This window comes from Cryptomeria japonica, chromosome 11, assembly GCF_030272615.1.
Source record: "Cryptomeria japonica chromosome 11, Sugi_1.0, whole genome shotgun sequence".
Classification (NCBI taxonomy): Eukaryota; Viridiplantae; Streptophyta; class Pinopsida; order Cupressales; family Cupressaceae; genus Cryptomeria; species Cryptomeria japonica.
This window is the reverse complement of record NC_081415.1, coordinates 51,327,337-51,340,104: the sequence shown is the minus strand read 5'-3', so window position 1 is coordinate 51,340,104 and position 12,768 is coordinate 51,327,337. Positions and strand designations below refer to the sequence as shown.

The 12,768-nt window shown below is 37.1% G+C and overlaps 1 protein-coding gene across 6 annotated transcripts in view; it reads right to left on the bottom strand.

Annotated features, from left to right (window-relative positions):
• Positions 1-1,088: 1,088 nt before the first annotated feature.
• The window catches only part of LOC131051375 (transcription factor E2FB), a 78,792-nt gene continuing 67,112 nt past the window's right edge, over positions 1,089-12,768 (bottom strand). For all 6 annotated transcript variants that reach the window (XM_057985867.2, XM_057985866.2, XM_057985864.2 and 3 more), the window contains 3 exons: positions 1,965-2,187; positions 1,805-1,871; positions 1,089-1,723 (listed from right to left, as the gene is read on the bottom strand). In XM_057985867.2, coding sequence (XP_057841850.2) covers positions 1,623-1,723; positions 1,805-1,871; positions 1,965-2,187 — 391 coding nt within the window. In that variant the 3' untranslated portion in view covers positions 1,089-1,622. The remainder of the gene's footprint in view (positions 1,724-1,804; positions 1,872-1,964; positions 2,188-12,768) is intronic.

Genomic DNA, 12,768 nt, shown 5'->3' with positions numbered 1-12,768 from the left:
CATGTCAATTACTCAAGAGTGGACAATACTAGATAGAATGCAAATTATGCTACATGATGCAACCTCTCATTACTTCAAACTAAGTTCAAACAACTCACTACGTAACAAGTGTTATTGCTTCTTAAGCAACCTCAGATATTCCAGGGGCAACTTAAGTCAGCTATGCACTACATTCTCCAGTACCAATTGTCCATTGCCCTAGCACTACCATACTTCAAACTCACTTGATACTCAATCGTCTCAAAAACACTGTTATGCACCAAAATGTGCAAGAAAGTTGATTGTCATCAATGCACGTTAAAAAAGATGTACTATCATCTATTGATTACGAAAAAACCAAACTTGATTGCAATTGACCTTTTTTATATTTTTACATGTATTTAATATTGAGGAAGCCAAAATGCTTGTAGTTGCTTGAATTATTGAGTACTACAGTAGTTCATGCGATAGACAGCTTCTTATAACCAGATTATAAGAATTTCTCATACTTCTTCCAGTGTGATGACCAGTTCCTTTTCATTGTTATGAGTAGTTGTGATCATTGTACCTCCTTAGACCCCTGTTGTCTTATGAAATTCTTGTTAGCTCTGTTTCTTCATATTTCCTTCATGCAACTTTGTCATCTACATTGTTTTTGCTCACTAATAGATATTGATTATAGCCTTCCACATCCATTTCCTGTGTGAGAATCCTAGATAATCCACATGGATAAACCATATCTGCATTTCAGTTTATAATTAATCCATGAATCATCTGTTGGAAGCTAAGCAAACAACACATATATTCTGAGAATTCTCTTTTAAAAAATTAACCTCAAAACTGAACACAAACAATAGCTGCGTATAGTATTGATCTTATTCTAGTTTTTATTTAATATCATACGGTCAATACAAGTGCTATAATGGCGCAAGATTGCTAAATTTGGTTCTTGAATTTAACTTTGCAACAAGAAAACTCTGAAAAAAATCTTAACGTGCAGCAATCAAAACAGAGAAATAAAACATTAAGATTTAACATTACGAATCAAATGCTCTTTGTATTTATAATTGACTAGTAAAAAAAAGATGAGTTTTGAGAGATAATCCTCATTAACTCAAACTGTTTAATTTGCTATTAAATATTGTTTAAAGTGGAATTAAAGTACTTTACAAAGACCTGGGTTGGTCCAACAAATGGGGCACAATGATTAGATCTTCGGCATGGTGCTGAGGGTAGTACTGTCACTAACTATACAACAGTCACAATTGAACTCAAAAGTACAGAGATTAATCCAAAGATGAATAACATGGGTACTTACCAGGCCCATGGATTCGACATCCATTGATTGCCAGAATAGATAATTTCATTAAAACAACAGAAGTACAATTTTTTAGTTTTCATTTTATAGCAACTGCTCAACATGGTGCAACATGGTGTTGAGATTATTAATGAGAGCTCTACGACTATATTTTGCCTCCGAGATCCTCAGAATATGAATAGGATTTTTCCTAACCTTGACTCATCAAAAGTCTGTTCCAAAAGCACCAAATTGCCTGTTGTAGTCTTGCTAATACACAACTTTGGTGATAAAGTTGATTCAACGCCTATGCATTCAGCATGCCCTGTAAAAAAATCTCTGGAATTTAGGATACACTACTGCTTGGAGGAGTCTGAGGACAAGAGCACTCATCAATGCCAAAGTCTGTTGAATTAAGTTCCATCACCTCATCCCATGTAGATTTAGCTTTGTAGAGTTAAGGAATTCATATGAAAAGCAACATCATTTACCCATAGGCAGATAATGACAAGTAGATAAAAAGGATACATTCAGTTCTCCACATGTCCGTTATGCCAACCCCAGGATCAGAGCGCAGCCAATAATCAGTATCAATCTGCATTGCCAGTGCAGGATTACTAAATAGGTTACAGGTTTCAATTGTTACTCAAATTGCCAAATATGTTAGAACTTAGAAGCAATTACTCACATGAACATCTGATGGAATTATTCTCATAATTCCACTTCCAAAATCCTGGGGGATATTTAATTCTGAAGACAATTTCTGGGTTTCATGACCTTGCTGCTCCGAATCAACAGAAATAGAACTTCCTGGCATTATAGGTAAATCTTCAGCAGGGCCAGTCCTCAATGGAACAGATCCCACTGGTATGTCAACTGGATTCATCTCTTCAAATTTCTCCTCGAATTGGCTATGCGAATCATTCAATATTAGAAAAGAGTATTATAGTAACTATAATTTTCAGCCAATTACATAACATACAATCTTCTTTCCAACTATGAGAGGTGCCTGTTTCAGTGACCATCCTTGTATAATTCATTCAATAATAATCAAATGACAGAAATATTTTCCCTTAATTAACAAAAGAACTTATAAAAATGAGGTTTCAAACAGGGAAAAAGTCATATCTTCTTTCCTAAGTTATTGATGCCATGGTCTTTTTCAAATTTCTTAAGCTACTTCTAACAGTTCATCAGTAACAGTTTGGACAGGTGTTTTAGATATGCACCCATAGTATGTTAGCTTGGTATGATGATGCTGATAAATGCAGGGAATTGAAAAGCACATTTTGATAATGGCTGTCTATGGGTTCACAAATATTGCCTTCTAAATTAACTAAGTTATTAAGGTCCCACTCTCTTAACTATAACATTTCATAAGATTCTCTCAAGATTGCTCTGATACTTAATATTCCAATTTTTTCTAGCTTATAATAGAAAATGTAGAATGATCTGTAGACGGGCATCTTGTACTTTCCACAGAACGACAACATTATTTCAAGCACAAGCCATTACCCGCTGCCAGTAGCACAACTTCAAAGAGAACTTTACATTTGTTTATTAAGCAGTAAAATTTGGCTGAAGATGCAAGCAACACAAACCAAAGCTACATGTAAGTATGGCTGCAGAAACAGGTGCACATATAACAGCTGCTTCCGTCTATTTCACCCACTATCTCTATCATGATGCAGTGAATGCTTAAAATGTTTATAAGATATGTACGAATGAAGTATGCATTGTTCCATTTCTGTCTCTTCTCCAGAAAATAAAAGACCCCACAAAAAAGGTTTGCAGAAAATAATGAAGAAAAAGATTTTTAACTTTTAATACCTGCATATGAAATCAATATAATTTCTCGATTCTAAAAGCAATGATTGATACAAATCTAAAGTACTGGCTGAAAACAACATACTTTTCTGTCTCATACCAACCCAATTAATCAACTTTGACATTAACAGTACAGAACTCAAACTACTTTTATCTCAAGCTATTAAATAAACACATCGCTGTCTATGGATTGGTAGAGATGCTCAAGAAAAAAGAGGAGAGTGTGAAGCTTGTTGAGCAAACAAACACCATTGTGCAAACTACGTCAAATGAGAACAATGTGATTTGATGAAAATTCAATTTCTTGGGCATCAAGTATTTTGTTATTTTCATTGAAAATTGTTCATAAAGGATATGATACCATTTATTGTACATTAGGATTGAAATGTCTGACAGTTTTAAAAATGAAAAAAGCCATGTTAAAACCTAAGAGTAGTGTGCATAGTTGATATGTTCTATTGAGTGGAAGTGTAATAAAACAGAAAAAAGTCTGTCCTTTTTTTCCCAAGGACATCCACAAAAACATAAAACCCTATCATCTCCAAAGTCTCTCAACAGTGCTAGGGACATCAGGAGATTCAGGACTGTTGAATATTTTGTCATTGATGTCAAAGGTTTGTTGTATAGAATTGGATTGAAATACTAGTCAAGCTGCTGATTAATTATCAGATTTTCATCAGCGACTCGGTTGTGTGCTTGAGCTACTTGGTTGCTCGGTTGGACTACTTGGTTGTGTGCTTGAGCTACTTGGTTGCCTGGTTGAGCTACTTGGGTGTGTGCTTGAGTTGCTTGGGTATCTACCTAAGCTGGTTGCTTGTCCACTTCACCTACTTTTCTATCTACTTTCTTGTGCCTAGTCAGAATTATCTGCCATGTTGACCTTCTTCCGTTGTCTTTTTCACTGTTAAGTCAAGCTTTTTGACCATCGCATGTCACATACAAGATTTTTTGGAGAGTATGCAGCTGGCAGAAAAATTATACGAGTTATGGAGGACTATCATGGCTCTCATTTTTCTGCAGACAGAGATTCTTTTAAATAATGTGTGAGATCATGGATGTAGACATGGGCGCTTTTCTGTCATCTCTGTTTGAAGACGTGTTGTTCTTCTCATTGTTTTTTTTTTACTTGGGAGACGTTTTTGGATACATATGTGTGGTATTCACTGATTCAAGACGATTCTTTATCCATCATGTTTTTTCTTGGCTACAAGAGTTTTGAGAGTATGCTGCTGGCAGAGAACATATACAAGTTTTCAAGAACTATCGTGACTCTTTTATTTTTTCTTTCTGTTTTTTAGAGCTGATGCAATTATATTGGACTGGTGTGAAGAGCAATTATTCTATTTCAGAACATTGGTGGTCATCGATAATCTTCACTAGGGGCGATTTTACTTATCTGGAGGAGACAGAGGTTTGTGGTATCGTTCTCACTTGGTGTCAACAAAACAGAACTACATTCTTTGGTATATGGATACTTGAAGCACTTCACTTTGATTATCATTTACTTTGCTGCTGAAGCGTAACCTTCAGGTCGAGACTTGTGGAGGTTTAATGAATGCAAGTGCTGCTGTTGATATCAGTCTATCATCTAATGTAAAAAGATGAACGAAGTTGGTGCTTCGAGGAGAGTAGATGCTCTCAGTGAGTTGGTGCTCACTTATGTATTTTTGAGTTGGTGCTCACTTATGTATTTTTGAGTTGGTGCTCATTTGGTAATTGAAAGCTACTGATGTGTCGTGGTTTTTTACCTGAAAGGGTTTTCCATGTGAAATTACGTGTTTCCTCTCTCTATATTTTGTGTGGTTTTGTGCATTTATATATTTAAAATACTGATTCAACACCCCCCCCCCCCCCCCCCCCCGCTGTCTCAGTATTTTCTGTGTGCTTTTCAAAGACATCCCTGATAGCTTGCTGTTGGAAATGCAGCAAAAAAAAAAAAAAATTTAACTATTGAAATATTTAATCTTCTTACTGAGACATTTGAGACTATCTTTATACTGATGTGACCATACCTTATCACAAATGCTAGGTATATTGGTGCTTGTATGTGGTTTTAGTGTTCTGTAGAATGTTATGAGTCTATTGTTAGAATGAATTTTGTTGTAAAAGTTACAGAAACTCCTGCCGGTGCTATGCACGGAGCACAACATGGGTAGGAATGGTTGGAGCCGAAGTACATCAGGAATGGACAATATTTGGTAGGCAAACGCAGAGATTTGTTTTAGCTATGCTGTCTGAAAAGCAAACTTCATGCAGTGTACATTAATATTTTAAAAAGTCCAATCCTCAACATACTATCAAATGATTAACAATCATTTTCCCCCATTTAACTATGGATACATGCAGTACAATATTATTTGATCAAATGGATTGTCAGTGACAACTTAGCACATCATATTTCCTTTAAAAAACTTCAGCTTCTTAAGTTATCTAAATTTTTAGTTTTAGTTTTATAATTTACCAAGTTCTTTTCTAATTTATTCGTACTTCAAAAAATAAAATATTGATGTTTACATAATATTTTAATAGTTGTGCCTCTAACATTCTTGAAATCCAGGACAAAAATTGCCATCCCCAAAACCCCCCGAAACTAAGAGAAACATTCAGATAAACACAAAAAAGAAAAGAAAAACGTGAATGAACCACAAGGCCCACCACACATTTGAAACCCTAACCTCTTAAAGAGACCTAAATGATCCCATTTTAGTGTGCAATGGTTATGGAGAGGGAATGAAAGGATATTTGAAAGAGAGCATCAACATTTTTCATTTGCAAAAAAGACAATAACACTTACATTTGTCGTTGGAAGTAAACTATGATGCCATCCTGTTGTGACGTATTCACACATCGCCCCATTGCAAATGGGGACCCCTACTTTTTGCTTTCTAGGGTTTGTTTTCTAGGTCTTTTAGGGTTTTGTCTGTTAGCCTTTGCAGGATGAGTGTTGTCGAGGGGATCGTTGGATTACAGGCTTTGCTTGAGCCAGGGTGAGTCCACAGGGCCCCAAAATTAGGGTTTCTTTGAGAATCTTCCTTAGGGCCTGGTTTTGCTCTCGTTGCTAATTGTGTCTTGCTTTGTGAGTGGGTATCATTCTTGAAGGTCCGAGCTAGGTCGAGTTGGTGAGTGATGAAGTCTGAAATGTCATCCTGATCTTCAAATGCTCTAAAATTTGGCTAAGTCTGGAATGCCCTGATCCTAAAATTTGGCTAAGTCTGGAATGTCTTGATCCTGAAATTCGACTAAGTCTAGAAAACTGAAGAATCCTCCAAAAACCAGATTTTGCAATATAACTCCTAGAGGTCCGAAACCACTCTCAAACATCCTGAAAGTATATATGGAATATAACTTAAAGTATAAGAACTTATACTTAAATGTTATATTCCATAAAATGATCCTGACAGAGAGTCCAAAATGTCAAATTTCGCTCCTGACCCTTCCAAAGGGTCCAAAGCGAATTTCGCTCCTGACCCTTCCAAAGGGTCCAGAGCGAAATTCTCCATAAGACATTCTACTTTGACCAAAACCTAGAACTAATGCATTCCTAGGCTTGAATGAAGGTAAAAACGCTTGTTTCAATGAAGAAATGTGAAAATGAAGTCAGGATCTTGGCCAAGATTAGGAATTTCGCTCCTAACCCTTCCAAAGGGTCCAGAGCGAAAATCTATATAACTCTTGTTTTCCTCCTTATTTTGGCTAGGCGTTGGCTTGATGGGAGATGAATGGGTATGTTTTTGCCTTGAGAGGAAGTTTGATTGATTTTGAAGAACAAGATTTTGGCCTAAAGGAGAATTTCGCTCCTGACCCTTCCAAAGGGTCCAGAGCGAAATTCATCATAGACTTCATTTGCTACCTTGTTTGACCTCGAAACCTTCTTCCTCAGGTGGAAAATGATCTAAGTTTGCTTCTTGAGGTGGTTCGAAGTTTGAAAAATGAGTAATCTAGCCTAGAATGAGATTTTCGCTCCTGACCCTTCCAAAGGGTCCAGAGCGAAAATCTTCTTAAAGCTCATTTCCTCCTAAGTTTGACTAATTTTTGATTTGCAGGGTATCTTGGAAGGAAGGATGGACATTCTTGTTGCCTTGGAAGTGTTTGAAAGCGTTGAGAAATGAAGGATTTTGGACCAAAATTGGAATTTCGCTCCTGACCCTTCCAAAGCGTCCAAAGCGAAATTCCTAAAAGCTCTTATTTTTGTAATGAAGAAGATAAAGTTTTGATTTGTTATGACGTGGATGGAAGAGAAATAACTTGTCTTTGCCTCTTGAGGTCGTTTTGAAAGGGAGAAATGAAGAATCTAGCCCAAGTTAAGATTTTTGCTCCTAACCCTTCCAAAGGGTCCAGAGCGAAAATCTCTCTAAGAGGCATTTCTTTCCTTATTTAGCCAAATCTTGATGACCAAGACATGATGAGAAGAAGAATGAGCATGATTTAGCCTTGAGAATGTTTGGAAGTTATGAAAATGAAGGATTCTAGCCAGGAAAGTGAATTTCACTCCTAACCCTTCCAAAGGGTCCAGAGCGAAATTCCTTATTAGCCTACTTTTTTTACCTTTCTTGGACATGAAACCTTGTTCCTAGGGCAATGAAAGATGAAATCCTACCTTGCAAAGAAGTTTCAAGTTGAAAAAATAATGGTTTTTGGTCAAGAATGAAAATTTCGCTCCTGACCCTTCCAAAGGGTCTAGAGTGAATTTTCTCAAAACCTCTCTTTGCTATCAATTTTTTGCTAGATCAAGTGTGGGCTAAGGTAAAATCAAGGAGAAGTTGCCCCTAAGAGTGACTTTAAGTTGCTAGAGACCATGAAAGATGAAGGAATTGAGCCTAAAAGAGATTTTCGCTCCTGGACCCTTCCAAAGGGTCCAGAGCGAAAATCCTTAAAATCATCTTTTCTTCCAAATTTTGAACAAAGCCAAGCTTGGACAAGCATGATAGAGGTCATTTGGATTACTTTGGAGTGGATTTTGGTCACCAAGAATGCAAATTTTGAAGCCAAATGAGATTTTTGCTCCTAACCCTTCCAAAGGGTCCAGAGCGAAATTCTTAAGATCACCCTTTTTTCCTTGCAAATCAAGTCAAGATTTTGGTTTTTATACCCTGGACAGGAGTGAGGCAAGATGTTCTAAGTCTTGGAGGTAATTTGAAGTTGAAAGGATGGCAAAATAGCCCTAAAACAAGATTTTCGCTCCTGACCCTTCCAAAGGGTCCAAAGCGAAAAACCTAAAATCTACCTATTCCTTTCAAATTTATGCTAAACCATGCTTAGGCCAAGGTGAAAGATGCCTTTGAGATTGCCCTTGAGTTGATTGTTGTCTCCAAAAATGATGATTTTGGGCTGAAGGAAGAAATTCGCCCCTGACCCTTCCAAAGGGTCCAGGGCGAAAATTCTTCAATCACCTTTTTCTCCTTGCAAAATTAAGTCAAACAGGAGTTGGACGTGAGAGGAGAAGTGTTTTCTAGCCTTTTGAGGCGAGTGCAACTTGAAATGATGGAGGAATAAGCCTAAATTAAGAAATTCGCTCCTGACCCTTCCAAAGGGTCCAGAGCGAATTTTCTCTAAACCACCTTTTTTTCCAAAATTTGTGACAAGACAATTGCAAACTAAAGTGAATTGGGATGGAGGAAGTCTTTAGGAGTAACTTCAAGTTGCTAGGAAACATTGAAATTGAAGGAATTGAGCCAAATCAAGAATTTCGCTCCTGACCCTTCCAAAGGGTCCAGAGCGAAAAACACTAAAACAATCCTTTTCTCCAAATTTTGTGCTAAGTCAGGCCTGGACTAGGGTGAGAAAAGCTATTTGGAATGCCTTGGAAAGATGTTTGACCTTCAAAAATGTGAATTTTGAGCTAAAATTGGAATTTCGCTCCTAACCCTTCCAAAGGGTCCAGGCCGAAATTCTTATAGGGTCTATTCCTGGAGAAAATCTTGGGCAAGTTTCATGTTAATATCTTTTTGTTGATGATTTAAGTTGAAAATGCTATGTTGAAATGAATTTATCATGTGTCCTTAATCATCTTTTGGTTTGTTTTGGCAGATGAAAGAAGACCAGCATCAACAAGGACGACCTTCTCCAGCCCAGCCTCATCAAGGACGACCTTTTCCAGTCCAACATTTGAAGGAAAGACAAGGTGGCATCCCAGTCATCACTCCTCCAATTGGGTTGGTCCACTTCAGCAAGTCCAGATTCAATGTACCTGACTCATCAAAGATGGCACTAACTTTGATGTACCTACCCCGACTATCCATTGGTCGAATATTCCAAAGAAGACATGTGTCCAAATAATGCAATTATTTCATTGGTCAGAATTAAGTTTGTTGTAACTAACCCTAATTAGGGTTTTCATTGTAAAATCTCGGCCATTGATCTCAAATTGATCTGAGCCATTGAATTGTATGGAGGGTGCTATATAAGCCCCAGCTCCTCATTTGTAAAGGCTAATAGTTAGTCAATAGTTAATAGTAGGTGAATAGTTAGCTAATAGTGAATAGTCAGTTGATAGAATAGCAATTAGAGTAGAATAGCAAGAGAAGGCAAAGATTGTTGCCAAGATGTTGTTGTAAAAGACTTGTAAAACTTCATTGAAGAAATGGTGAAATCTATGGGTCGATTCAACAATTTGCATGGTCTTTATACTTCTCAGATTTGATTTCATGTTATTAGATGAGTGGAAGAAATGTGTTTGATTGATGGTGAAATTTGTATATCCATACTACTAGCAGTTTGTTGATTGCAGACTTGCCTTGTGTAGTCAACTGGAATCATTCAACTTAAGCTTAACTTCAATTGTCGCTTCTTCATTGATATGCATCAGCCTGATGGTGTCTATGCCTGTAGCGATGATCTGAACATCATAAAGCTTTCCTCCGAAGGTCATACTAACCTTGTGGAGATGGTCCTGGGATGTCAAGACAAGACTTAGTCAGAATTTCATCAAAGGTCATTCATTGCTCCTACATTCTTAGTGTCAGAATTAGATCCTTCCCTTGCCCTCATCCTTTTTTCCTTTTTTTCAAAAAATCTAGTCTAGTGAAATCCTATGATTCCAACAAATTAGACGTTTAGGTCGTCAAGTGTAAGTCCCCTTGTGATTCCAGCAAAATCACATCATACCACAAAGAGCTTATCCACGAGTAGAGAACCTACATACAAGAACCTTGGAGTTGCCTCGACTGATCCTTTGGCGAGATCTTCAGTAGTCGGGAAACTTTGCTCAAGAGAGGATAAGGTACCTTTAGGTATTTTATTCTGTGTTTGGTCGTGTACAAAAGACATGTCAACACATCCCATTGTAAGAAAATTTTTTGTTTAACTTTTTTCCTTTTTTCTTTTCTGATTTCCAAGCTCTTCAAGCAGCTTTTCTTTGTTTCTTTTCAATTTCAACTTTGCTGTTGCATTTTCATTACAAATCAGAACAAGCAGCAGTATAGGTTCTAGTTACAAGTTTGAAATTGAAGAAATGAGAGAAGAGATGTTGGGGCTCTTCTAAGCGTGCAACTGTTTGTGAAGTAAAATAGAAAATCTCATTCAATGACCTTTTGCCATTGTGAAACCTTATGCAAAAGGCTCATATAAACCAACAAAACCCCTGTTACAGTATGTCACTGTTTTAGACAAAACCAAGACCAAAAATTCAGGGTGGTGGTAAACATTGGGTGTGCAATATATATAACACAAATTTCAAAGGAATCACACTAGGGTTTCTCTCCATTTAATGCATGACTAGAAAGGGAATTAGGATTGTGAAAAAAGAACCTAGAAGATAAGGTTGAAATGGCTAGATTGCACAGGAAGACTAAGGCATGAGTGAAAGGTTTACCTATAGAATCTACCATGGATCCTTTTCATTCTACTACTAGGATAAATATTGGCAGGGTGAAAGATTACACTAAAGCGAAGAGGAAGGCCACAAGTATTGGGCATAGTAGAATTAGGATGTTGAGTTGCAAGCATGGGAGAAGGCAAATGATGCTGTAGCCAAAATATTTTATGCCTATGCCATCTTGTTTCATGTGGCATGTTCTCCTTACTTAAAGAAACTATTGAAAAATTCTATGTTACCCCAAGTTTCGGGGACGGGGACGGGGACGGCAGCGGATGGGGGTATGTGTTTCCGGGACGGTGATTTTTTTTGCCAATTTTGGGGACAGCTATATAAAAGTAGGGAAAATTATTATATATAAGAAAATTTAAAATATTCATATGAAAACATGTATAAAACATGCACATATCCATTATAGAACCTTAACATATAAGAACTAGTAGAGTTCTTAAGGCAAATTTGTGTTAAATTGAGAGTCAAAGTCAAACTGCTTATAGAATTCATTGTCTATATGCAGAATTTATGGGGATGTCCCCTAGGAGTCCCCTGTCCCCGAGACGGGGATGGCTGATAAAAAAGCCAAGGACGCGTCCCCGGGTAATGTAGGAAAAATTCAAACAAAATTCAAACCTCGAAGTCCACCTTGAGACCACAAATTAAGCACCAACCTCCTCGACAAACAATATTTGAGGGTTAGCTTGTAAATGTTGAAAGATGTCGACTACTGAATGTAGCAATCTGATTTAGTTTTCTGATTCTGATTTCTTTGGCCAGCAGTAGGGAAATTTGGTTTCATATGTTTGTTTTTGTGGTTTTATGCTTTTTTTGAGTTTGTGCAATAAATGTGCCTTGGAATTTTGACAATGCAATTGAATAACAATGATATAAAATAAACTAATGACTGAAAAGAAATTTCAGATTAACTGATTATCTAACAGCAATTAACAAATGCCAATAAATAGTGGAATTCAAGAATGATATGCCAAAATTGGCCTACCAGGAGTCCAACACCTTACTTGGAGGGCTGCTTTATTGACTTCAATGAATCCAGATGCTGCTACAAGAGCTATCAATGTGTCCTAACTGCTCCAATGAGCTTTATTCCTCTAAATGATAATTACCAAAAACAAATCTAACACAAATAGACCAAACTGCTGCTGATTCCCTCAGGCCCCTAGGAGACTTCACTGAAAATGGTCAATTTTCCACACTGATTTGCTCATATCTCTCTCCCAAGGACTTCATAAGCCTCAATGAATGATTCTAATCTTTATTCCTAATGCTGACAATGAGATTTGTACAAAAAATCCAAAGGTAAACCCTTCAATTTATTTTTCATGAATTCCAAGCAAGGAGAAGTGGTACAGCTGGCCCTGGGATGGTACAGCTGGCATCTAGGAATGGATAGCTTGCTGTAGAATCCTCCAATTTGATCAGAATTTGCTCTCCAAACCCTCTACTTGCTATCTTAGCTGATTATTCACACAGTAGGGTCCTTCAATGACCTGAAATACTGAAAATCGTGCCAAATAAGGTAGGGGCTACGTCCAACCTGAGAGAATATGAGAGATTTTGTTCCCAAATCCTTGTCAAATCCTGCAGATCTGAATTTGCAGACTTGCTCCAACTATGATGATGAAGAGAAAAAAATCCAAGAATAGCTCAAAATGCATCGCCCAATTCACCTTATGCCTTTCAAAAGCTAGGTCGAACCCCACAAAGCATATTTAGAAGATTCTTTCGAATCTTCTTTCTCTAGGAAGTGGCGCCAACTTGGAGGGGAGATAATCATCATGACTTTGAACCATTTTTAAGTTATTACTTGCCTAGGGAAAAGTTTTATGTAACTTTT